The sequence below is a fragment of the Staurois parvus genome, unplaced genomic scaffold, assembly GCF_062004578.1.
Source record: "Staurois parvus isolate SC_StPar_1 unplaced genomic scaffold, SC_StPar_1.0 ptg000019l, whole genome shotgun sequence".
NCBI lineage: Eukaryota > Metazoa > Chordata > Amphibia > Anura > Ranidae > Staurois > Staurois parvus.
In genome coordinates this window covers 24,739,037-24,766,004 of record NW_028317815.1, presented here as the reverse complement: position 1 = coordinate 24,766,004, position 26,968 = coordinate 24,739,037, and the positions used below count along the sequence as shown (strand labels likewise).

The window sequence follows — 26,968 nt, the reverse complement described above, 5'->3', positions numbered from 1 at the left end:
CGCAGTGGGCACCCGGCTGTCACAGAAGCCAGCGCGGGAAGACTGTGCAGCGCTGGAGCGAGGAACAGGTAAGGCCCTGCAGGAGAGAACAGCTGAGCGGCCGGCCCGGTATTCTGACGTGGTGGTGGTAGAAATACCGGACCGGCCGCTTTATATTCGCTCCATAAGACGCACTGACATTTCCCCCCTTTTTTGGGGGGAAAAAAGTGCGTCTTATGGAGCGAAAAATACGGTACTACTAAACTACAGTGCATTCCTAGTGTATTCAGGCCCCCTTCAGAAAAGGCAGAAATCCCCCAAATCCAGGTGTGCAAAGCTTGTTGCATCATATCCAAAAAGACTCAAAGTTGTAATTTCTACCAAAGGTACTTTAACAAAGTACTGAGTAAACGTTCTGAACCAGGGGTGGACTGGCCATTTGAGCACTCGGGCACTGCCCGAGGGCCCTGGGTCAGTAGGAGGCCCCATGAAATGCCCCTGATACCTTTTATAGGCTTTTTTGGGTGTGCTTTGAGTTTGGGCAAGGACACAGGGGCCCCATGATCCCCTATTGCCCGGGTGCCCCATGAGTTGTCAGTCCGCCCCTGGTCTGAACACTTAAATACATTGGATGTGAGTTTTTTCTTTTTAATAAATTCACTGACATTTCTAAAGTTCTGTTTTTGCTTTGTCATTATGGGGTACTGAGTGTAGATTAATGAGGGAAAAAAAAGATTTTAAGCAACTGTAGCATCAGGCTGCAATATAGCAATATTGAAAAAGTGAAGGGGGTCTGAATACTTTAGGAATGCACTGTAAGTACTCTTTAAACATGGGACATCAGCCATTTCTTTGCAGATCTTTAATGAGCAATTTTTTCACAATCCTAGTCCTTGTGGCAAGTTACATAAGATTTTACATAGCTACCTTTTACAATAATAAAATGAAAGGCAAGCATAGCTCATAAACTCTTTTTCTTTTGTAATATGTGATCATCAACACGCGTATAAACATAAATAATTGAAATCAAAATCATTTTAATCTGCTGTACCTTATTGAGTTTCAGATTACAAAAATATCTATTTACAAGTTAGATATCAGAGTGCACAGTTTAATATGACTTATAAATGAATTAGTCTGTTTCCTGGTTTTTCAGGTGCATGAGAAACCATTTCTCTATTTTATGTGTGAGTGTGTTTTCATAGCAAAAAAGTAAAAAGTAGTACATCAAAAATGAGATTGCTGTGTGAAATCGGTGACTTTTACAATATATTTAATATGCCACATATCATATTGTTGTTGCTTTTACTGCATGACACTATAAATTTTCTCATTATGTCTCTATATAGGCAGGTCTTACATGTCTTGTTCAGTATTGCCTAATTATACCCTGGAAAATAACTTACCTCCAAAGGCTAATTTACTTAAATCATCTTGGTCTCATGTGGTTTATGGATTTAAATGATAAAGAGGAATGTATTTCTTTAAGTGCAGCTATGTAGTCTAAATTTTTTTTTCAATGTGGGAAGGATATGTTACTGTTGTAGCGCTGCCCCCATAGGAGCCACTTGTATCTTTCCCAGGCTTTCCCCTAGATCTTCTCCCGCAGCCAAGCACATACCTCTTCCTATAGCCAGGTGAACACATCTTCCGGTTGTTACTCCAATGATCAGTCTAGGGGTTGTAGTTGTAGTCAACACCTCAAACTCGTTGTGTTCCTCAAACCTCTCTTGAACCATGTTTGCAGTTTGGCAGGATGCAATATCTTGCTGAAAGAGGTCAATGCCATCGGGTAATCTCATTCCTATGAAGGGGTTTACTTGGTCAGCAACAATGATTAGGAAGGTGGTATGTATCAATGTAAAGGTCACATGAATGGCAGGAGCTGAGGTTTCCCAGCAGAACAATGCCCAAAGCATCGCACTGCCTCCCCTGGCTTTCCTTCTTCCCATAGTGCATCCTGGTGCCCTGTAAGCAATGGACAAACATCTGGCCATCCACATCATGTAAAAGAAAACATGATTCATTAGACCGGGTCCATTTCTGATGCTCACAAGCTCATTGTAGGTGCATTTGACTGTGAACACTGGTTAGCATGGACACCTGACCAGTCTGCAGCTACACTGCCCCATTGGCTACAAACTGCTATGCCCATATTTTCTGCTTTGAACACATGAAATTCAGGGACAACATGTTCAGTTGTTGCCTGTGACGGAAGCGTAGGTGGGACAGAACGCACACGGAGGATGATAAACACACAAAGTTTTATTGAAATAGGAGAGACACTCAATCAAGGTAACAAGGGTAGCGTCCGGGTACCCAAAAAGGGGGAAAGTGGGGGAGGAGTCCAAACAGTGATAATCCGGCTCAGGATAGGGCGATTCAGGTAGCGATGGTCCGAGCACTCAGTGGGGCAGTCCAGGTAGCTACGATAATCCGGGCACACACTAGGGGCAGTCCAGGCAATGGAGAATATGGGCGTAGAATGGGGCAGTCCAGGCAGGGGTGATATGGGCACCCGTTTAGGCAGTCTGGGCAAGGGGCGCACAATAAGGACAGTTCCACACTCCACTACATGCGGCTTGTAGGGGCACTCACGGCAGATACAGTTGTGGCCAAAATTATTCAACCCCCACTGAAATTGAGTGTTTTGGCCAGTTTGACATTGCTTTTGATCATTCAGTCATCTTGCTTACATTTACATTAAAGAGGCACTTGTAGGTCAGACAAATATAACATAACAGTTATAATGAAATAACCACAAATGTCTTTTCTGTGCTCACAGCATTATCAGTTTTATTCAACCCCCAAGTGACATTCAATCTTAGTACTTAGTACAGCATCCTTTTACAGTTATAACAGCTTTTAAACGTGAAGCATAGCTTGACACAAGTGTCTTGCAGCGATCTACGGGTATCTTCGCCCATTCTTCATGGGCAAAGGCCTCCAGTTCAGTCACATTCTTAGGCTTGCGCACTGCAACTGCTTTCTTTAAGTCCCACCAGAGGTTCTCAATCGGATTTAAGTCTGGTGACTGCGATGGCCACTCCAAAATGTTCCAGCCTTTCCTCTGCAACCATGCTCTAGTGGACTTGGAGGTATGCTTGGGATCATTGTCCTGTTGAAAGGTCCAACGTCTCCCAAGCCTCAGGTGTGTGACGGACTGCATCACGTTTCCATCCAATATCTCCTGGTACTGAAGAGAATTCATGGTACCTTGCACACGCTGAAGCTTCCCTGTACCTGCAGAAGCAAAACAGCCCCAAAGCATGATTGACCCTCCACCATGCTTCACAGTAGGCAAGGTGTTCTTTTCATCATAGGCCTTGTTCTTCCTCCTCCAAACATAGCGTTGATCCATGGGCCCAAACAGTTCTAATTTTGTTTCATCAGTCCACAGAACACTATCCCACAACTTTTGTGGTTTGTCCACATGGCTTTTGGCATACTGCAGTCGACTCTTCTTATTCTTTGGAGACAGCAAGGGGGTACGCCTGGGAGTTCTGGCACGGAGGCCTTCATTACGCAGTGTGCGTCTTATTGTCTGGGCTGAAACTTCTGTACCCACATCTGACAAATCTTTTCTCAGTTCCTCAGCAGTCACACGGGGACTTCTCTCCACTCTACGCTTCAGGTAGCGCACAGCAGTCGAAGTCAGCATCTTCTTTCTGCCACGACCAGGTAGCGTTTCAACAGTGCCCTTTGCCTTGAATTTGCGAATGATGCTTCCTAAGGTGTCTCTTGGTATGTTTAACATCTTTGCAATCTTCTTATAGCCATTGCCCTTCCTGTGAAGAGAAATCACCTCTTCTCTTGTCTTCCTGGACCATTCTCTTGCCTTCACCATGTTTGTAACCACACCAGTAAATGTCTAGAAGGAGCTGAGTATCACAGTCATTTTAAAGCTGCCTAATTGGTGCTTATTATGCTTGATTGCTGCTCGGTGACATCCACAGGTGTTTTCAATACCTGATGGAAAGCACCTGTATGAACCTCTGTTCTTCAGAGTGGTAGTCTTTAAGGGGTTGAATAATTGTGGCAATGAAGAAACCACATAAGAACCATTTACTACTGTATTACATAAACAATTGATGTCATTTTAGTTGCATTTGGGTAGTTACAACGTCCTTGTAGGATTTGATTCTGAATACAATTCCAAATGTACACTATAGTCCCTAAACCCCTTTACAGCATTGGGGGTTGAATAATTTTGGACACAACTGTAGTTTCCAGGGGCAACCAGCTGACCATGTGCAGGAACACTCACGATTTCAGGGGCGGCAGAAGCCAGGAGATAGGGACCCGTGGAGCACTCAGCTTTCCAGGGACACAGCAGTCAGCAGTGTTTCTTGGCCGCAGCTTCAAGACCGCACAGGCATTATAGGACCACAAGTCCCAGCAGCGCACAAAACAAAGCACAGTTCCATGCGTCTCCTAGTTAGGCTCAGCTAGGAGTGACTCTCTCATTCATCAAGAGAGCGCATGGCTCTTTCAATTGTCCCAACCTCCCAACTTCCTGGTAAGAACTGGTCTGGACTGGTCTTTCACAGCCACACAAGACCATGCTGTCTTTGCTCCCTGCTGAGATCCATCCTATATCCCCCCCCGCGGGGCACAGGAACTCCAACCAACACAAAAATAAAAGAATATTTCTGCTGTCCATCACATTACCTAGTGTACAGTATCCCACTGACTTCCAGATGTAACAAGATAATCAATGTTATCCACTTAACCTCTAAGTGGTCGTAAAGTGGCTGATTGGTTTACACACTGTAGATATAATTTGCTTTGGCTGATGACTACCACTGAATATAGTAACCTAACAAAATGACAATTTGTTTTATAGTGATAGTGGTATGATAATAAAAGGTTGTACAGTACGTTAGGAGAGATATAGATATGGAATTTGCAAATAAAATGATAATAGTGTGTGTTAGGTAAAAACATCATAAATAAATTTGAAATATAGTATATGAGATGAGGATTATGATAAGGATAGGAAGATCATGAGAACTGAAATATCAGAAGATACTGTATAAAGGTGGTTTTCAGAGGTTGGTATACTAAGGTAAAACATGATATTCAGGGTAATAAAAACAATTTGATGGTAGTAGTAAAATAAGACAAGGGAAACAAAGGGTTAATGTGTTGTGGAAAGTGTGTGTGATAGGAGGTGAAAAAAATGTGACTGAAGGCTCCAGTTAGGTAAAAAAGACAAACAGATATTGGATGATGGATTTCATGTGACCTGGGTAGTAGGTAAAAAAATAACCATGAGCTAAATGACATTAATAATCCCAGTATATGAATTATATAGAATAAACCCTCAAAGAAAAATGCAATGTTAATATCATACCTTAGTTAGCTGTGCTCTGTAGCTGCAAGATTGTAGTGAACATAGTAGCATAGAATTTAGCTTCTAAAAATAGCCTAATACAGTAGTGTAGTGTAATACACTATAATAAATATTGATGTTAAATGGTTATTGTTTCATAGCGCAACAAATCCAAAGTGGTAAGTTTTATTTTGCTTCAAATAGTTTAGGCCATTTGGTTAGTAATCAGTAGTTGATTTTACTGCAAATGTGTTACTTTATCATTTTTTTGTTTGCTACAGAATCCAAAATCACAGGAACCAGTTACACTTGATTTCTTGGATGCAGAACTGGAAAATGAACACAAAGTGGAGGTAAAGCTGTTTTTCCCCTCAACATATCCTTAGAAAGGTTTTTAAAATATTCAACACTCAGAAAATATATTTTTTGTCTAAATGAAAGAAGAACTTTGATCGAACAGCTAAGTATACCATAAAATGTGAACCTTTTTGTTTGCAAAAGGATTGCAATTCTATACAATTATTTTTGTAATTTACAGACATCTGTCACACTGCACAGTGAGGAAAATTACTATTCAAGGGTTGAGCATTTCTGTTTCCAAGATCCGCTCCCTGCTAATTGAGCAGAGGTGGTGATACTGATTTATTGTCCAATTAGCAAGATGAAGGCAAAGAGGTTCCTCCGGAAGCAGAATTGTTGAACCAGGAAATACGTCTGCCACCTGCCGATCTATGCAGTGTGGCAGAATCGTGTATAGCCCCATTCACACTGCACTCCTGAGTTTAGCTTTTCTAAATGCAGGAAAATTGATCTAAGAAGTAAAAAATCTTTTTATACCTCCCAGATCACTTTTTCCTGGTTTATGTTAGATTGTTTCCTGGTACATGTTCCTGTTAAAGCAGGTTTAGCCACAATAAGTGACAGTTCACACATATGTGCAATGGATGTGGTTTGAACTGCATCCAATCCATATAACCTGTAAAATAACAGTGCTTCCTATGGTGCCTGTTCACATACTGTATGTCCGGTGCACTGGCAGTGCGGATTGAAAAAGAGTCCTGTCTTGATTTCTGAGCAGTGCGGTTTGGTTCAGGTGCAGATTTTGGGCTATTGACTTCTTTGGGAACTGATTCTAAACATGTCATCAGCTGTGAACAGGATAAAATCCTGACCTGAACCTGATGTAAACCTGTCTTGAACCTGATCTAAACCTGACCTGAAACTCTGAACAACTGCTTTGTCAATTAGCTGTAAAAATATAGCTTCAATTCGCACCGCACATGTGTGCATCCACACTTAGACATTTTACCTCTTACATGCCCTACCCTATAACTTATCCCCCTTCCATTTCACACACCCTTACCTAAATAAATACGCAGACTATCAATAGCAGAGTTAGTCACCCAGTCTACACTGTACATACTGTAAGTATAAACATACTCCACTGACTTGAAATGTTAAGGTAATCACAAAGTGTAACTCAAACTGTTTAGATTACCTTTGAGATGTTAAAACGATCTTCTATACCATGCTAAACCCATTTATCTGCATTAACTCTAAGATAGTGTGTGTTTACATATTGAACAAGGAGAGAAATCTCAGCCACCGCACACCATGGAAGCCCAGCTTAAAATAGGTGATAGCATCCTCAGCCTGACTCCATCCAGTCCATGTCCCCTAATGTTTCGCCCCATCTACGGGGCTTAGTCATGGAGGTGTGTTTTCTTACTGATGTGATAGCATTTATGTGAATTCATAGAAATATGAAACTGTTTTTTTAAAGAATAATTCAACATTTTTTTGTGCATCTGTCAACATATTTTTTTCCCCAGATTCGTACAAAAATGATAGATGGAGAAATTGGGGAACGCACTTTTCAAACACTAGTTAAATCCCAAGATGAGGTGAGAATTGTTAAATATTGGAGAATTAAGGTACTGAAGTGTTCATAGTAGCTTAATATACTGTATTTCTTGGCAATTCTGAAATGAAGTAACTTCAAAATTGTGTTGTAGATGTTCCTTGTTAGAAGAGGTGTATTTCCAAACAATATCACTAGTCATGAGTTAATTAATCTGCAGTGTTCTACAGTGGAACAGGTTTATAACAGTCTTTGGATTTTATAGGAATAATTCCCAGTCTGCCAGACCTTGTTCTCTGGTGTTTTCTCTCTTTTAACCTTTTTTTCCCCTTTCTGAAAAACATTAGTCAAGTATTTCAGGCATACAGTGCAGCAGCTTTGTTTAGGGCTAAAGGGCCAGTAAGCATGAGTCTTTGTATGCCTAGTGGGATGATTCAGTTTGGAATTCTCCCCTATAAACTCCTTTCCAGTGCTGACAGGTAGCAGGCAGCCAAGAAATTGGTGTAGACATCTGAGTTGCTTAGGTCAAAATAAGGTGCAAGAAAGCTGCCTTTTCCAGTAAATGCTCCCTTATATTCACTTACAGACTTCAAGCTCCTGACGGACTCAATTCTCAAAAAAAGTTATGTTTGCAATATGAACATGGTGTTCTATTAGTTTCCCACAATCCCTTGTCCATGGACAGATTGGATCACTATCTCTATGATAGATTGGCCAATGGCCATAGCTACCATGTATTTGTCAGTACTGCCTCCGGTTTGTACACAAACTAACACAAAATGTCCACTGATGTCTGTAGTTACAGTCAATTTTCTTTACCTGAATATTTATTATCACTACATGCATGTCATTAGCCATTTTGTGTTCAAATAGGCATATGCTGGAAGGAGCCTCTCTGGATTTAAACTAGAGAAGCTAGCTACTGTATGCAGCAATCTATAGCCATCCAACTGTCTGACTGGAGTAGTGACATCATGTGACGAAGTATTTTTATACACTTAGAGAAAGAGAGATCTAGGTATAGTGTTAGTTTTGCCCTCCCATCCACCTCCTCCCTGCTGTATTACAGTAGACCTTTGGGACTAAAAGTGGTTGAGTAATGTGCTTGCAACTAAGGGAAAGAAAGTGAGTTTGAGGCTTGGAAAAAAATTGTGCACATTTGTACTGCTGCAGTTGTGAATTCCAGTTGTTCTCCTGCATTGTCATCCTGGTGCACATGATTCTGATTGAGACTTCAAGTGGCTATTCCATCAACTGTTATGCAAGTTAAGATCCACTGCTGTCATCATCAGGAAGTTGATCTACAGAAATACCATGTGACTTTTCCTAAAGTACCTGCATATAGGATGTGAAAAAAAGTCTATTGTTTAAAAGACACAGTGCTTTATAGAGTAAAATGTCATTCATTTAGCGTTTGCATCTACTTTAGGTTTAACAGCAGTGCAGCATTAGTAACAATAGACTATTATAGAGGTATATATAATTACATCTTTCAGTATAAGAGCACTGTGAGCACTGACTGCAGACCAGAATCTTGCTATAGTTTATAAGGTTCAGCTTTATGGTTCAGCTTTATTTAAAAAATAGTAATAATCATAAAATGTGTGTGTGCACACACTATATTGCCAAACGTTTTAGGACAATCCTTCAAATCATTGGATTAAGATGTTCTAATCACCTCCATGGCCACAGGTGTGAAAAAACAAGCACGTAGGCATGCAGACTGCTTCTACAAACATTTGTGAAAGAATGGGTCACTCTGAGGAGCTCAGTGAATTCAAGCATGGTACCGTGATAGGTTGCCACCTGTGCAATAAGTCCATGTGTGAAATTTCCTTGCTACTAAATATTCAACAGTCAACTGTTCGTGGTATTATAACAAAAAGGAAGTAACTGGGAACAACAGAAACTCAACCACAAAGAGGTAGGCCACGTAAAATGACGGAGCGGGGTCAGCGCATGCTGAAGTGCACAGTGCACATAAGTCACCAACTGTCTGCAGAGTCAATAGCTAAAGACCTTCAAACTTCATGTTTCCTTCAGAGTTGTACAACACTGCATAGAGTTTCATGGAATGTGTTTTCTATAGCCGAGCAGCTGCATCCAATCCTTACATCACCAAGTGCAACACAAATCCTCGGATGCAGTGGTGTAAAGCACACTATCACTGGACTTAGAGCAGTGGAGACGTGTTCTCTGGAGTGACGAATCACACTTCTCTGTCTGGCAATCCGATGGACGTATCTGGGTTTGGCAGTTGCCAGGAGAATGGTACTTGCCTGAATTGTGATAAGTGTAAAGTTTGCTGGAGGGGGGATTATGGTGTGGGGTTGTTTTTTAGGGGTTGGGCTTGGCCCCTTAGTTCCTGTGAAGGGAACTCTTAAGGCATCAGCATACCAACATATTTTGGACAACTTTGTGGGAACAGTTTGGGGATGGCCCCTTCCTGTTCCAATATGACTGCTCTCCAGTACGAAAAACAAGGTCCATAAAGACATGGATGATCAAGATTGAGTCCTGACTTCCACACCATAGAACACCTTTGGGATGAATTAGAGTGGAGACTGCAAGCCAGGTCTTCTCGTCTGACATCAGTGCCTGACCTCACAACTGCACTTCTGGAAGAATGGTCAAATATTCCCATAGACACACTCCTAAACCTTGTGGACAGCCTTCCCAGAAGAGTTGAAGCTGTATAGCTGCAAAGGGTGGGCGAACTCAGTATTGAACCCTATGGACTAAGACTGGGATGCCATTAAGGTTCATGTGCGTAGAAAGGCAGGCATCCCAATACTTTTGGCAACATAGTGTATATGTATCCAAGACTGGTTTACAAGCTCTCACGGGTTTTGCAGAGGAGGAAGATCAAAAGCAGCAGTGTTTTTATTGTTAACGTTTCGATGGAGCTCCGTCCATTTTTCTCAAGACACAATGACAGTAAAAACACTGCTGTTTTTGATCTTCCTCCTCTGCAAGACCCGTGAGTGCCTCTAAGCTAGTTTTGGATTTATATGGATTTCTTTGTGGGTGAGCACTTGGGCATTTACCTCAAAACACAGAGTAGCGTGGCTACCCTTGGAACTATATATATCTTATACTGTTTATAGGCAGCGACTCCAATGTGTGACACTATACAGCATGTAGCCATTGTCCAGAGTGTATGCAGATCATCTGACATTGTTTTGCTGTCTTTTAGAGGTATATTGACAAGGCCAACAGAACGTATACATGGGGCCCGGTGAATGGAACAGACTATAGGTACTAATTTCTGAATATTTATATTACACAGTTGTAGAAATTCTTGTATTTTGGCATCTACATCTAGATTAAGGGCCAGTTCACACCTAACTGCATAGTGAACCACATGTTGTCCCTGTTCCTGTGAGATATTTGTGCGATTCAGGGTGGTGTGATTTTCAGCCTATGCATTTGAATGGGCTTAAATTGCACTTGATCGCACTAAAAGTAGAGCATGTGCTACTTTAAAAAAGCGGTATCATGCAATCTGGTGCAGGAAAAAAGCACTAGGTTTGCCATCTGCATTTGGGTGTCATTAGACACCCATAGCAGATCACACACCCAGTGCATTTTGAGCATGGTGCAGGAAACGTATGGATTTCCGGCACTGCTTTCAGGTGTGAATAGACTCTTAGTGCATAGTTTATTTTAATGTATTTTCTTTTACTGTCTAATCACTGTTTGCATGCAGCATAGGTACATACCAGACATTACCTGAAATTCTTGCTTTGCTGTCCAGATTATCAAGCAGATTTTCAAACAACTCATTGAAAAACTCTGGACAGCGTCAATCCAGTGTTGTGCCTGACTTCAGTTCTTCTCTACTCTCTCTATGCACTCACAAGCTTGGCCATTGGCTCCTGCAGCTGTCTGTCAAATCATGGGAGGGAAGAATGGGGGTGTAGCTGAGCGGTGCTGTGTATTTCTATAGACACACACAGACTGGCTTAAAATCAAGAACATAAGTGGCTTGATATTGGGGTACTTGGATGGGGGAGGAGCTTGTAGTACCATCATGGGACCCCAGAAGAGAAAGTTTGGGGCTGCACAGAGCAGATAATTATAACATGCTTATTATTTTTTTTTAAAAGAGCCTTTGCTATTCTTTTGTTCTAGATAACAAACAAAAATCAGTGAATTGTAATTTCCATCTAGCTAGCAATGTAACTGAGCTAAATGTGAAAAGGCACATTCATATTACCTTAATCACTTTCCCTCCAGAGCATTTACCACCTTTCCTGACCAGGCCACTTTTTGCAATACGGTGCTGCGTTACTTTAACTGACAATTACTTTAACATGACTGTGCAACGCTGCACCAGAATGAAATGTATGTCCTTTTTTTCCCCACAAATAGAGCTTTCTTTCGGTGGTATTTGATCACCTCCGTTTTATTTTTTGCACTATTGAAAAAAAAACAATATTTTTGACTTTTTGCTATAAAATATATTCAGTAAAAAAATGTTAAAAATCAAATTTCTTCATAAATTTAGGCCAAAATGTATTCTGCTACATGTATTTGCTAAAAAAAACCCAGTATGTGTAAATTGATTGGTTTACCCGTTGTGCTTGGGAAGGCATTTGGTGGCCATTATTACGAACAAGAGTCATCAGGATAATATGCAGATGTCCCAGGATTTCTTTGGAGCTAGCTGCTTGTGTCCTATCCAGCCCCTTTATATGTTTTGGAGTTGGTGGACCTAAATTCTATAGTGTTTACAAATTTCAGGCATTCAGTTCAATAAATGTGACTTCTTACTAATGATTAGATAGATAGATAGATAGATAGATAGATAGATAGATAGATAGATAGATAGATAGATATTTGATGTGATGGCCATCATTTGTCACTCACATAAAATTTAAATCTAATGGTAGTGACAAAGACATATTTTTGTTTTTTAATACAGCCTTTAGCTTCTTGATTCAGTTAACCTAAATGTCTCCACCTGTGCACTGAAAGGAAGAGATTTAACAAACCTAGTAACATACGAGATGTTTGACTTAGAACAGATGTAGTTTGACATTTTTCAATAGCTTCTGAACCAAGCTCTAATTTGCAAGCTTCCAGAGCTGTATTTCACAGGTCAGACCTTTGTCTTCCACTTAATTGCTTGTGTGAGTCTGAGACATATCTTAATGGTATCATTTAGTGTTGTGGTGAAAAGTAATTCCCTGCTTTGCTTTATATATGGCAGACTCTTTTTAATTTCATGTCCTAGCCAGTGAATAACTATCTGAATAAATCACTATTGAAAAACAAATTAGAAAAGATCTTGTGATTTCTTTGCATGATACATCACATTATAAAAAAGATGTTTTACAACTATGATTATCATACCAGTGTATCTTTTTATTATGTGTAACTTTTTAAGTGGTAGTAGGCTTTCACCATTAGGTTATTTCATACAATATATTAAAATACAGTATATGCTTAGGTTCATGATTGTTATGAACTCAAGCTTGTTAAAAGGAGTAGGTCCACCTGACATTGTGGCATCCATTCTTGCTGACGTGGCTCCGCTCATTCCACTTGCAAAGTGCTAGTTTCTTTATATTGCCAGCCATAAGACTGGCATTCTTTAATCATGCCAGTCTAATTTATCAGTTTTTTCTTCTTAATCTAGAATGGTTAGATCAGTGAACATGACTTTTATGTGTATCTGAATATAGAAGTGTCCATTCATGAGTACTTCCTGGTTCAATGTCATATCTGTGCTGGCTAATAGAATAGAGAGAGATTAAGGATTCCATAAAGAGGACCTTTCATCACTGGCACATACTGTAAAGCATGGTCTTGTTACCATTGTTGACGGTAATTACAGTATCTCACAGACGTGAGTACACCCCTCACATTTTTGTAAATATTTTATTCTATCTTTTCATGTGACAACATTGAAGAAATGACATTTTGCTACAATGTAAAGTAGTGAGTGTACAGCTTGTATAAGTGTAAATTTTCTGTCCCCTCAAAATAACTCAATACACAGCCTTTAATGTCTAAACTGCTGGCAACAAAAGTGAGTACATCCCTAAGTGAAAATGTCCAAATTGGGCCCAAAGTGTCAATATGTGGCCACCATTATTTTCCAGCACTGCCTTAACCCTCTAGGGCATGGAGTTCACCAGAGCTTCACAGGTTACCACTGGAGTCCTCTTCCCCTCCTCCATGACGACATCACGGAGCTGATGGAATGTTAAGAGATCTTACGCTCCTCCACCTTCTGTTTGAGGATGCCCCACAGATGCTCAATAGGGTTTAGGTCTGGAGACATGCTTGGCCAGTCCTTCACCTTTACCCTCAGCTTCTGTAACAAGGCAGTGGTCATCTTGGAGGTGTGTTTGGGTTCATTATCATGTTGGAATACTGCCCTGTGTCCCAGTCTTCAAAGGGAGGGGATCATACTCTGCTTCAGCATGTCACAGTACATGTTGGAATTCATCGTACCTTCAATGAACTGTAGCTCCCCAGTGCTGGCAGCACTCATGCAGCTCCAAACCATGACACTCCCACCACCATGCTTGACTGTAGGCAAGACACACTTTGTCTTTGTACTCCTCACCTGGTTGCCACCACACATGCTTGACACCATCTGAACCAAAAAAGTTTATCTTGGTCTCATCAGACCACAGGGCATGGTTCCAGTAATCCATGTCCTTAGTCTGCTTGTCTTCAGCAAACTGTTTGCAGGCTTTTTTGAGCATCATCTTTAGAAGAGGCTTTCTTCTGGGATGACAGCCATGCAGACCAATTTGATGCAGTGCGTGGTGTATGGTTTGAGCACTGAAAGGCTGACCCCCCACCCCTTCAACCTCTGCAGCAATGCTGGCAGCACTCATACGTCTATTTCCCAAAGACAACCTCTGGATGTGACTCTGAGCACATGCGCTCAACTTCCTTGGTCGACTATGGCGAGGCCTGTTCTGAGTGGAACCTGTCCTGTTAAACCACTGAATGGTCTTGGTCACTGTGCTGCAGCTCAGTTTCAGGGTCTTGGCAATGTTCTTATAGCCTAGGCTATCTTTATGTAGAGCAACAATTCTTTTTTTTCAGATCCTCAGAGAGTTCTTTGCCATGAGGTGCCATGTTGAACTTCCAGTGACAGTATGAGAGAGCGAGAGCAAAAACAACAAATTTAACAAACCTGAGAACTTGTAACACTAACGAGTCGCATGACACTGGGGAGGAAAAATGGCTAATTGGGCCCAATTTGGACATTTTCACTTAGCGGTGTACTCACTTTTGTTGCCAGCGGTTTAGACATTAAATGGCTGCGTGTTGAGTTATTTTGAGGGGACAGAAAATTTACACTGTTATACAAGCTGTACACTCATTACTTTACATTGTAGCAAAGTGTCATTTCTTCAGTGTTGTGACATGAAAAGATAGAATAAAATATTTATAAAAATGTGAGGGGTGTACTCACTTCTGTGAGATACTGTAAGTGTTGTTAAAAAAAAGTTGAAAAATATAATACTGTATACAGAAAAAAAAACACAAATAGAACCCCCCCCCCCCCCGGACTAATATATACAGTACATGTACTAGATACACACACTCCATTGCACAATAGTTAACACTAAAAAAGGCCTAAAAGGGCTGCCAATGCACAGCATTGTATAAAAACCTGGATTTTACCTTTTGTTCACACCTTTCTAAATGAATAGCACCATAAAATACCAAGTTAGTGCACATTGCTGTGACACACAGTAAAACATGTATATAATTGCACAATACCATTTCATTTTGTGGGAATAAATAGTGAGTGTTTTTAGCATATGCGGTTTGTTTACAGATTCACCTGCTTGTTATTTTGTTTCACAAAAAGCTACAATCTCAAATTAACAAATATTTTATATTTAGTAACTCAGTAGAGTTTTATCTTTTATTTTAGTGGAAAGATATTGTTTGGCTTATTTGTGCTAATAATGAGTTTTCATATTTTTAGCAAAAATATTGATTTGATAAACATTTGCACAATTAGCACTTGATTTAAAAAACTCAACAGTATCATCTTTTAATTCTGCACATCCTGTGATTTCAGATAATATATGTTTTTGGTGGTGGTGGGAGATCTTTTACAAACTGTTAGTGTATTTCCATTTTTGCAGTCAAATTTGAGAAAACCACACTACATGTTTGTTGTGTGTTCCCATTCACACAGCATACCAACATTTAAAAAAAAAAATTCTTAACTTTTAGATGTTTCTCAGGAGACTTCAAGGATTTTTGAACAATGTTAGAGAGAGTTTGTCCTAACAAAAAGCAGAGTCTCATCTCATTAACACACAATACAAAAAGCCCAATTTCAAAACATTTAATTGTTTGGTAGGACAGACAGTGTTCAAATGTAGTTTTCAGCTGATAACAAAGATCTGCCTACACAGTACAGACAGAGTTAATTATGGCAACACAGTTGTCCATCTTCTCATAAACAAAGAGAATTAGTAGGATTTTACAGTGCTGGAATTTCCAGAAGAGAACACCTATAAATGGTAAACTATTGTGTAGGGAAGTTAGAACCTCCTGCTCAAGTGCCTCTATTTTAAAGGAAACTTGAATAAATACCTTCAGACGAGATAAGGCCCTTAATTATATTTATTGAGTATATACGTATATGGGGAATACAGTGTCCACCCTTCCTGTATCCCGTCTTTCATGGAATCCTTCTTTGCTTATATAGCCCTTCTTATCAAATAGAAACAGATCACCTTTGGAAGGATCAAACACTATACGTCTCCTAACACATCACACAATTCCAATCAAGATATGTGTTTTTTGCAATGAACAACTTGAAATATATGAAGTTATAAAAACTTAGACAAAATGGAGTATACAGCCATCTTATAACATTCTATATATGTGATTCAGTAAGGATCATATGTATCCCTATACATAACTCCCCCATTTGATCAGTACTGATCACATGCATTCATGCTTTATACACAGGTGTGTCAAGGAAGGCATAAGTTCTTCAGCATTATAAGCATTCACTCCTTATACACAGATGTGTTAAGGAAGGTACAACCTTTGCATAAATGATGACCTCCATTTATCTACATGAAAGTCTTGACAAATGGTGACTCTCATTTATCTACATGAATATATATAAACAGTGCAGCGCTAAAATAAATGTGAATAAATATAAATAAATAATACCCCCAGTGCACAAAGGGCACGTGACTACCTCAGGGTAAAGAGACTCCATAAATAGATCCATGACACCAATCACGAATGAGAGGCGGACCCCAGCGGCCTGTGCATGAATATTGTGTTTTGAGCACTATCATGGACATTTTATTTGCTGTATTTATTATTGTGTAATTTTTGTATGTATCACGGCAGAGTGTTATTTGAGGTATTTTCTTGAGTGTCGGTCAGGACACTGGTCACTTTTACACATTCATTATTCCCGTTGGGAATCCACGTGTTGCACTGGATAATAGTTTAACCCCTTTGTGCACTGGGGGTATTATTTATTTATATTTATTCACATTTATTTTAGCGCTGCACTGTTTATATATATTCATACTTTACTCACTTAGGTAAGAGGTTAGTGTCAGCAGCTTGAGTGTTAGGGCCCCATTTTAGCGCAGGATGATTTTTCTGCCATTTATCTACATGAGAGTCTTTGACAATATGCACTTAAGCAATCACAAGCTTCACTCTCTATGACATAAATGTGGATGTTGAAATACATGAAGTTATAAAAACATAGACAAAATGGAGTATACAGCCATCTTATAACATTCTATATATGTGATTCAGTAAGGATCATTTTTTTCCCTGTACAATATGCTTAGCACGTAGTTGTTGGGCGGTTGCAGCACAACTGTATTGACTTGCATTGGTCATGCTCACCTGTGGTAATTCCTGCCAAATGCAGCATTTTGTTTAATTTTTGAGCCATCCAGAAGCACATTAGCTCGGCTACAGCATGTGTACATGCCAGGTTCAGGTGAGTGGCTGGGGGGCAGTAAACTATGACTCCACCGCCTGGTTTTACTTCTCCCTAACCGCATTTGTGAATGAAGCTAAGTTGCAAAATCATTTATGACTGTTCCTCAAAACTACCTGTACATTCCTACACTCTAAATGTTATGTTTTATTTAATATTTAGTTATTTAAAAATGTTCTTTTAATTCCTATAAGATCAGAATTTATTTGTTATATTTGAATTAGTCCTGTATTTCAAACTATGCATTGCAATAAACTGCACAGTGGTAGACATTAATGTTCTTTGTTTACAAAAACCTGCTTTGCCAAGGGGACATCTAGATGGGAACAATAATTTATATATTTGGAAAAGTCTAGAGTGAAAAAATGTTTTTATAATGACAGTGTTACATTATAGAGTGAATAGATTGTCAACGGCTGCTCATTTCTCTGTCTGAACTACTTGAAGCAAAATATAGAGAATGCACTACTTTCTGATGAGAATAGTAGAAAGTGAATTTAAAAATGCACTACAAGCTAAAAATATAGCTTGTAGTCAACTAGGGAATATATTATTTAGTACATTTAACTATGCAAAATGTTAACTTTAGGATGTCTCTTTAAACATGGAAAGGAGTTGAAGAGTTTCCTTTGAGTCTTACACTTCCGCTGATTTTGTTTACATTTGGACAAAAGATATTATGGCACTTTGAGTTGCTTAGAAGTTTTCCTTAATATAGAAACAGTGAATTTTTTTAAACTGTTATAAAATGAATTATAAAACTAAACCTAAAACATTGCCAAGTGTTCAAATATGTTGATCTTATATCCATGTTTGCTACAATTATGAAGGACAAGCTCACTTTAAAACAAACTTTGCTAACTTTACTTTTTTTCCCATAGTCTTGCCTTAGTGTTGCCATCCTACAGCTTTTATTACATTAAAGCTAAATTGGAAGACACAATGACTCAAGCAAAATGTGAGTAGTAGGGTAACCAACCTTCAAAAATTGGACAAAAGTTTGAAGACTTGATGATGACATTTTTTTCAGTTTGGTAATCTTGATGTTTTTCACAAAAATCTTTAAGACACAATGATTCTAATGTGAAAATTCTCAACTGTCAAATCACATTTAATGGTGTATTCTTTTAAAGACAAGGTGTTATTATGCATGGGGGAGGGGGCTTTGGAAAACATTTTTGTAGTTCACTAACCAGCCATAACCCCAAGTCTACTAATTGCTTTTTATGAAGATAGAAGTGCATAGGCTAAATGCATGGATTAGAAAGAGTTTGTTGCACTGCTAAACCAGTGGGCTGCCCAACATAATGGTAGGCATTTTTGTGCTGGGAATGCATATTCCTGAGTTGTACAGCAGACATATGGTTTACACAGTTACATGTTATACAACAGACTGTGGAATACAGTTACATTTCATTGATCTTATATTATCTTAATACAAGTCTTAAGTCTTCTTAATAAACATGCAAATTATTATTGTTACAACTGAAATAAGTGTCTTTTGACAAAGGTTGAGAGTTGCAGAGTTCGTATTCTGCTTTGAAGAATATGAACAGTTTTTCCTACCAATCCACGAGATTCATTAGAATCATTGTTTACTCATTATTGTTGATATGCAAAAGATCTGTTTGCAAGTATATGTGTATGGCTTACAAGTAATTAGAAAGGTGTTGAAGTCTACAAAGAAGTGTTGATAAGTGCATTTGAGTTTGGTTACTAGTAATATCAAACACCTTCTCTCGCTGTCATCTGGTGCCTTTAGTAATCTAGCCTTCACAGTTTGTCATGCATCCTTTTTTAATGTAATATAATAATTTATGGGAAAATAATTATGTGAGAAACAATACCTTTGCAGCAAACTCTTTTTATTGTAAATAAATCAGACCTTATTTTCTTATATTCTAACACTCTCATCATTATTGTCCATTGCTGATTTTAGTAAATCCAATTTCCATAACATTATAAAACCTATAGAAACAGTTATGGAAACTAATCAATGATGTTATGTATTACACTCATATTTAATATACAGTATGGAGCAGGTACAGCTGGGATCAGATTTTATTTGGAAAATGTGGTACAAATTAAAACAACATATGTAATATATATATATATATATATATATATATATATATATATATATATATATATATATATATATAATGATTAGAAAAACAAATGAATACCCTCTGCATATATCAAACTATATTGGTCCCCCAAGTTTTGTAGTTTTGTATTTGAGGCTTATTGTCTTGAATTGATTTAGTTTATGTATGTGTAAACATATTAGGGAAGAGAACAGGGTCAATTGACCCTGCTTGGGGAGATAGATATTCAATCATGTAAAAATGTGTCCATAAACCAGGCAGTTTATGAAAAGGTAGATGTGCCCTGGATCCTGAACCTTCTTGAGTCAAAGAAAAAGCAGAGAGCCATTAATACTAATGGAAACCCCTCTCCATTCCCTCAATGAGTCATTGCTCAGAAACCGAGTTTTGAAATGTTTATAAGGATATTGAGGGAACAGAGGAAGCTTGATGTTTGTGAGCATAGTACAGGATCTGTAATCCCTTCTTCAGCCTAAAAACACCTGCAAATTGATAGAACCAATATGTAATCAAACCATAGCAGGTCAGTGGAGAAGGAGAGAAAAGCCATTAGATCACCCACTCAATGAGCACTCAGGGGAGGGAAAGGAAAGAAGCAATAAGAAGAACAAATGAAGGTGCCTGTAAAAAACAGGCATCACAAAACACAGCTAAATAGGAAATTCAGCAAAAAAGACTATTGACTTACAATAGTTAGCTCCATGTACCAGTGGAGATTGTACATGAGATCAACAAGAGAGAGTGAATTAGAATCACTCTCTGCATGTGAATCAGAGAAAACAATAATGTTTATAGAACAGTCACATCAATCAGTCAAAAAAGATCAATGCAGTGCAATCAAAACCCAGAGGGGTTCCAGTGTCAGAAGACATGAGAATTGTACAGTATTAACCACTTGCCCTCCTGAGGATTTAATGACCAGGCCTCTTTTTGCTACTCGGCACTGCACTAATTCAACTGATAATTGCGCAGTCATGCAATGCTGCACCCAAACAAAATTTACGTCCTTTTTTTCACATAAATAGAGATTTCTTTTGGTGGTATTTGACCACCTGTGTGCTTTTTATTTTTCACGCTATAAACAAAAAAAGACCAAACATTTTGAAGAAAAACGATATGTTTTACTTTCAGCTATAAAAAATATATAGTAAACTCAAAGTTAGTTATAAATTTAGGCCAAAATGTATTCTGCTACATGTTTTTGGTAAAAATAAATCCCAATAAGTGTATATTGATTGCTTTGCGTGAAAGTTATAACGTCTACAAACTATGGTATAGATACTGCAATTTACGCCTTTTTTTGCTATACAGCACTGCGCTAGTTTAACGGACAATTGCGTGGTCATGCAATACGGTACATTAATTAAATTTACATCCTTTTTTTTCCCACAAATTGAGCTTTCTTTTGGTGGTATGTGATCACCTGTGCGGTTTTTATTTTTTGCGCTATAAAAAAAAAGGCTGACAATTTTGAGGAAAAAAAACAATATTTTGGACTTTTTGCTATAAAACATGTCCAGTAAAAAAAAATTTAAAAATCAAATTTAGTCATAAATTTCTGCCAAAATGTATTTTGTGACATGTCTTTTCTAAAAAAAAACCCCAATACGTGTAAATTAATTGGTTTACGTGAAAGTTATAGCGTTTACAAATGGTGGGAAAGATACTGGGATTTAAAAAAAATTTTTATACTAATAATGGCGGCGATCAGCGACTTATGGCGGCGATCAGTGACTTATGGCGGCGATCAGCGACTTATGGCGGGACTGAGGGACTGCAGCGGACATTCTGACACTGGGGGGGAACTGACTTGGGGTCACTGACATCCCCAGTGACACCAATACAGTGATCAGTGCAAAAAAAAACACTGATACTACTAATGGCACTGGGGAGGAAGAGGTTAACTTTATTATTCAGTGAAAGGGTTAACTGTGTGAGGGGAGTGTTTTACTAGGGGGCAGGGGTGTGTACTGCACAGTGAAACGCTGATCGGGAGAGATAAACTCTTCTCTCCCGATCAGCCTGTCAGGAGCTGTCAGGGAACTGACAGAGAGCAGAGCTACTGCAGCCCTGCTCTCTGTCAGTGATTGCCGCTAATCACAGGACACAGCCGGTAACGAACGGCTGTGACCTGGCAACTGACATCCGCAGCCATGATTGGTGGGACAGGTAGGGCGGTGGCGCGCCTCGCGCGCGCCCTCTACCTGTTTTGAAAACACACGTTTTAAAACGTGGTTTTGCCTGCGAGTGCCGCCCTGCCAACGTATTTCTACAGTGGCTGGGCGGTATGTGGTTAAGGGGATAACAATGCAGGGTGTGCACCCCAACCATAATTTTCTAGGTTCCCTGGGATCAATTTCCACACTCCCTCTGTCCCCCAACTAGAGTTTCCCAGGAGAAGGAAATAGTCTATATATATAAATAATGGAGCAGTAGGCAACAAGGGATCTGCAGCTAATTCCAGCTGAACCCCGAAGGGGAAGAGAACAGAACCCACACAGGTGAGTTAAACAGGTAGTAGAGTCAGCAGCACACAAGTAGTCACAAGAAGATCACTGAGTAGCTAAAAAGCCACTGTAGAGAGCACCCTAATATAAGATATTTCATGGTTGAGATGTCAGTTTTTATTTAATAGTGATACTTGCTAGCAGGACTGTTTGCAATCATTGTTTATCATTCTCTGTAGTTCTGTGATTTACTATCCTTGATCTAAAAAAACTATGTAAGTAACTTTTTTGTGTGCACATGGGACAAACTGCCTCTGTGTACACCTTAAGCAACAACAAGGGAACCAATGACGCACTCTAATTATGTTTCATTGTTTTTTGTTTACTTTAATAACCATTCAAAATTACTGTATCTTTTCAAGGAAAGGCACATATTTCCTAATAAATAATATAATTTTAGGATCTCTAATTGATTTTCCATCGGTTGCTAATATTCTGCCCCTGAGCACAAGCTTTTTTACTAGTGTTGTTTCCCATGAATTGATTTGTAACAAATAATAATATTTACTTGATAAGCACATGCAGCAACTACTAATAGATTGCACAACAGATCTTTCTACACGAAGAAGATTTTATGTAAAATCTTGCATATGATCCAGTTGTGATGAGTGTTTGTCTCTTTTTTCCAGACTTCAGCTGTCTTTGAATTAACATTTTTTCTAGTCACAATATCTTTATTCAAGAACTTGAATAAAATATTGTATGTGACCCCTTTTACCTTTACCCTGTTTTTCCTATTCTCTTGCTTTCTCTATCTGATGGACAGCCAAAAAAAGCAGAATTAAGGGCAAGTACATCCTTTATGCTTATTTCCTTCGTTTTTACTTTCCTTTTATATACCTCCTTACTGTTTTAATACTCTTATTCCTTGTGTCTATGGTGAATAATTTTATTGCCTTTTTATTTTTTACAATTATTTTGAAGTTTAAGACATCTTTGCTACAATGGACATGACCAATACCCATAAATACTAGGAACTGCTTTTGGTCATTAAAGTAATAGTACAATTCATAGATTTTTTGGGTCTTGCTTATGGTAGTTACAGACACTGTAGATTGTGACTACAGTTGTGTGTTATTGACTTCTAGAACTTTGCTTAGAAAACTTTGCAGATTTTGTTAAGCCCTGCTTCCTAGTGTTTAAGAAAGCGACCACATTATGAGGAATGTGATAGCTATAAGGCTATTATTTTTTATTATGTGACATAAAAGTGATACAAGCCAATTAATTGTATCAAAGGGTATTATGTACATTATTCACATCTAGACAATGTTATTTGCCAGGAAAATGTGTACACTATTCAGATATTCGTATATTCATACTATTTTTTTTAAAAAGTCCAGTACGGTTTGATTTTTTTTTGTGTATAAAGAAGGCAGCCCAGCAGGTTGAACAAAAAAGAAAAAAAACAGACTTGATTCCCTCATCCTCCCCACTGAGCTATTGTATTCTGGCAGCAGGGAGACTTTCTCGCTGTCAGAATACACAGATTACTGTTGTAGGCTATAACCTTCAGTGCTGATCGAGTGGGGATAGTCCAACAGGGTAGTTGTATAGAAGTTGATTGGTAGATCGACTTCTGTGCAAACTCCCTGCCCATACATTGATTGACATTTGGTTAGTGTCTGCTGAACTGGCTGAATGCCAATCCATGTATGGCCAGCTTAAATCTGGCAGTTCTTTGTTAGGAGGGGGTGGGGGAAGTGGCTCTCCTGTGAGTCATTTTGCAGTCTATTTTTTATGATCTCTTCTGCTATTCACAAGAAAATTGTTATTTAAACTCCAGAAAGCATGTGGTCGTGGTTTGATCCTAGCAGCTGCTGGCTGCAAGTTGTAAATATGAAATTATCATATCAATAAATTCCCAACTTAGCAAGAATTAAACATGTTAGCCTTGAGTATGATATACATTTCCTTGGGACTTTAAAATCTTGTGAGCAAAAAGAATTTTCATTACAGAAGAGACATACCCAGGAGTTACAGCATCCCAGCCTGGATAAGCAAGATGGCAGAAGACTCGGAATCAAGAAAAAGCAGAGGAGACATCAACACCAGCAAGAGAGGTTATGGACATTGCATCGCTGGAGAAGAGAAGAGTATTGTAGGATTTAGGTCCAATTTAAGACTATTAGGGACTGTATATTATGAAAATGTGCCCCCCTTTGAGATAGGTTGTTATACATTCATTCTTTCTTGAGTACCTCATTATATTCTTTAGAACACATGGCATGTATGTCCTAATAAAATAAATGAGGCTAACATAATTAATGAATCTAACACAGGGAATGTAGCACTGATACCCAAGGATAGTACTGCCCTGCCCCCTAGTAAACCAAAAAATAAACTAATAATAAATAAACACCCTCCTTAGCATCAAAAGCAATGTGTAAATGAATAAATCTGTGAAACAAATAAAGTCAATAGTTAATAAGAAAACTGGCTGAACCATTAATTCCAAATGATATGTGAAACATGTATCAAAAATAAAACACAATCAAGTAGCAATAAACATGTGGCCAACCTATAATAAACACCTGGTGGCTGAGCTGAAGAATATAGTGTAAAAACAACAAAACCAGTAATAACTATGTGAAACGTATATCAGAAATAAAACATGATCGCAATAGCAGTAAACACATGGCCGAGCTACAATAAACACCCTGCTGAGCTGATGCATAAAGTATAAAAACCAACAAAAACAGTATTAAATAATAGTAAACCGAATGTCTGACTGAGCAATCGGCCCCAATGGAATATATAAGTGATAAATCAAATGATTGTTCAGCTGGGCTAAATACTCAGAAAAAGTGCGTTCTAGAAATGATATGCAACTCTACTACATTTAAACAAAAAACAGATAAATGGTGAATGATAGCTAACACTTAATAAAGTGCAAAATGCAGTCCAATATTGATAAGACACTCTCTTTCTTCCAACATTTAAAGTGATGCACCAGTGACAACAGTTGAGCTCCTCCACCTTCAGACATGCATTCTCACCTTAACAGCTGACCCATAGAGAATATGTCACCATGTGCTCAATATTAATCCAACTGGATCCTCTGCTTACACTCTTATATCTCTCTTTATGTTCCCAATCCTATGGATAGGTGCTCAAAAGATAAGGAACTCCTCATAATGTAGTAAGGCTTTATTACCATGAAAATGTATAACAAATGCCACTCACATAGATACAAGGTTCACAAAACATATTACAAGCATTTAAGGGAAAGTAATCCCTGAAGAAGTCACATGATTCATGGCATAACACATAGTATGGAAGCTTGTGACGTCTTTTCTGGTGCATGCAGGAGCCGCCATCTGTGTTCATCCTGCTTTTCCCTTAAATGCTTGTAATAGGTTCTGTGAACCTTGTATTTATGTGAGTGGCATGTTTTATACATTTTTATGGTAATAAAGCCTTACAACGCTATGAGGAGTTCCTTGTTCCTTATCTTTTGAGCAGCTATCCTTCAGAGTAAGGACATAAAGGATTGTTCCTGAGTGTGCCTGGAGAGACCTGTAGAAGAGGAGGATCCAGTGGGATTAATATTGAGCACATATTGACCTACAGTGGGGAAAATAATATTTGATCCCCTGAAGATTTTGTAAATTTGCCCACTTACAAAGAAATGAAGGGTCTATAATTTTTATCATAGGTTTATTTTAAATGATAGAGACAGAATATCAACCAAAATCCAGAAAAAATGCATGATACCAATGTTACAAATTGAGTTGCAGCTCAGTAAGTAAAATAAGTATTTGATCCCTACCAACCAAAAATAATTCTGGCTCCCATAGACTGGCTATGTGCTCATGTGGTACACAGATTAGTCCTGTCAATTTAAGAAGGTGCTCCTAATGACAACTCGTTAAGGGTATAAAAGACACCTGTCCACAGAATCTCTTTCTAGGACACCACCATGGGCAAGACCAAAGAGCTTTCAAAGGATGTCAGGGACAAGATTGTAGACCTGCACAAGGCTGGAATGGACTACAAGACCATCAGCAAGAAACATGGTGAGAAGGAGACAACAGTTGGAGCAACTATTCGCAAATGGAAGAAATAAAAAAAAACATCAATCTCACTCGGTCTGGATCTCCATGCAAGATTTGGCCTCATGGGGTAAGGATGATCATGAGAAAGTGAGGGATCAGCCCATAACTACACGGGAGGAACTTGTGTATGATCTCAAGGCAGTTGGGACCACAGTCACCAAACAAACCGTTGGTAACACAATACACTACGATGGTTTTAAATCCTGCAGCACCTGCAGGTTCCCCTTTCTCAAGAAGGCACATGTACATGCCCATCTGAAGTTTGCCAGTGAATATCTAAACGATTCAGAGAAGGATTGGGAGAAAGTGCTGTGGTCAGATGAGACCATAATTGAGCTGTTTGGCATTAACTCGACTTGCTGTGTTTGGAGAAAGAAAAATGCTGACTATGACCCTAAAAACACCATCCCTACAGTCAATCACGGAGGTGGAAACATTATGCTTTGGGGCTGTTTCTCTGCTAAAGGTACAGGTCAGTATTGCCATATTGATGGGCCAGTGGACGGGGCCATGTATTGTAAAATCTTGGATGAGAACCTTCTTCTCTCAGCCAAGGTCTTGGATGGGTCTTCCAGCGTGACAATGACCCAAAACATACAGCCAAAGCCAAAGGAGTGGCTCAAGAAGAACTACATTAAGGCCATAAAGTGGCCAAGCCAGTCTCCAGACCTTAATCCTATAGAAAATGTTTGGAGGGAGCTGAAACTTCGAGTGACAACCTAGAAACCTTAAGGATTCAGAGAAGATCTGTAAAGAAGAGTGGACCAAAATCCCTGCTGAGATGTGTGCAAACCTGGTAGCCAACTTCAAGAAAAATCTTACCTCTGTGCTTGCCAGCAAGAGTGTCTCTACCAAGTACTAAGTCATGTTTTGCTTTGGGATCAAAGACTTATTTTACTTACCGAACTGCAACTCAATTTATAACATTTGTTTCATGTGTTTTTTCTGTATTTGTGGTTAATATTCTGTCTCTGTCCTTTAAAATAAACCTATGAATCATTTCTTTGTAAGTGGGCAAACTTACAAAATCTGCAGTGGATCAAATACTTATTTTCCCCACTGTATATTTTCTATTGGTTAGCTGTTAAGTTGAGCATGCATGCCTGAAGGTGGAGGAGCACGATAGATTTGCACACCTGTTGAA

At 38.8% G+C, this 26,968-nt stretch overlaps 1 protein-coding gene across 5 annotated transcripts in view; it reads left to right on the top strand.

The window, feature by feature from the left end:
* Positions 1 to 26,968, top strand: part of CACNA2D1 (calcium voltage-gated channel auxiliary subunit alpha2delta 1) — an 857,854-nt gene that overhangs the window by 750,008 nt on the left and 80,878 nt on the right. For 3 of the 5 annotated variants that reach the window (XM_089685880.1, XM_089685888.1, XM_089685869.1), the window contains 5 exons: positions 5,596 to 5,667; positions 7,147 to 7,218; positions 10,372 to 10,433; positions 18,033 to 18,109; positions 22,533 to 22,553. In XM_089685880.1, coding sequence (XP_089542006.1) covers positions 5,596 to 5,667; positions 7,147 to 7,218; positions 10,372 to 10,433; positions 18,033 to 18,109; positions 22,533 to 22,553 — 304 coding nt within the window. The remainder of the gene's footprint in view (positions 1 to 5,595; positions 5,668 to 7,146; positions 7,219 to 10,371; positions 10,434 to 18,032; positions 18,110 to 22,532; positions 22,554 to 26,968) is intronic. The other 2 variants (XM_089685897.1, XM_089685872.1) reach the window with 1 other exon arrangement.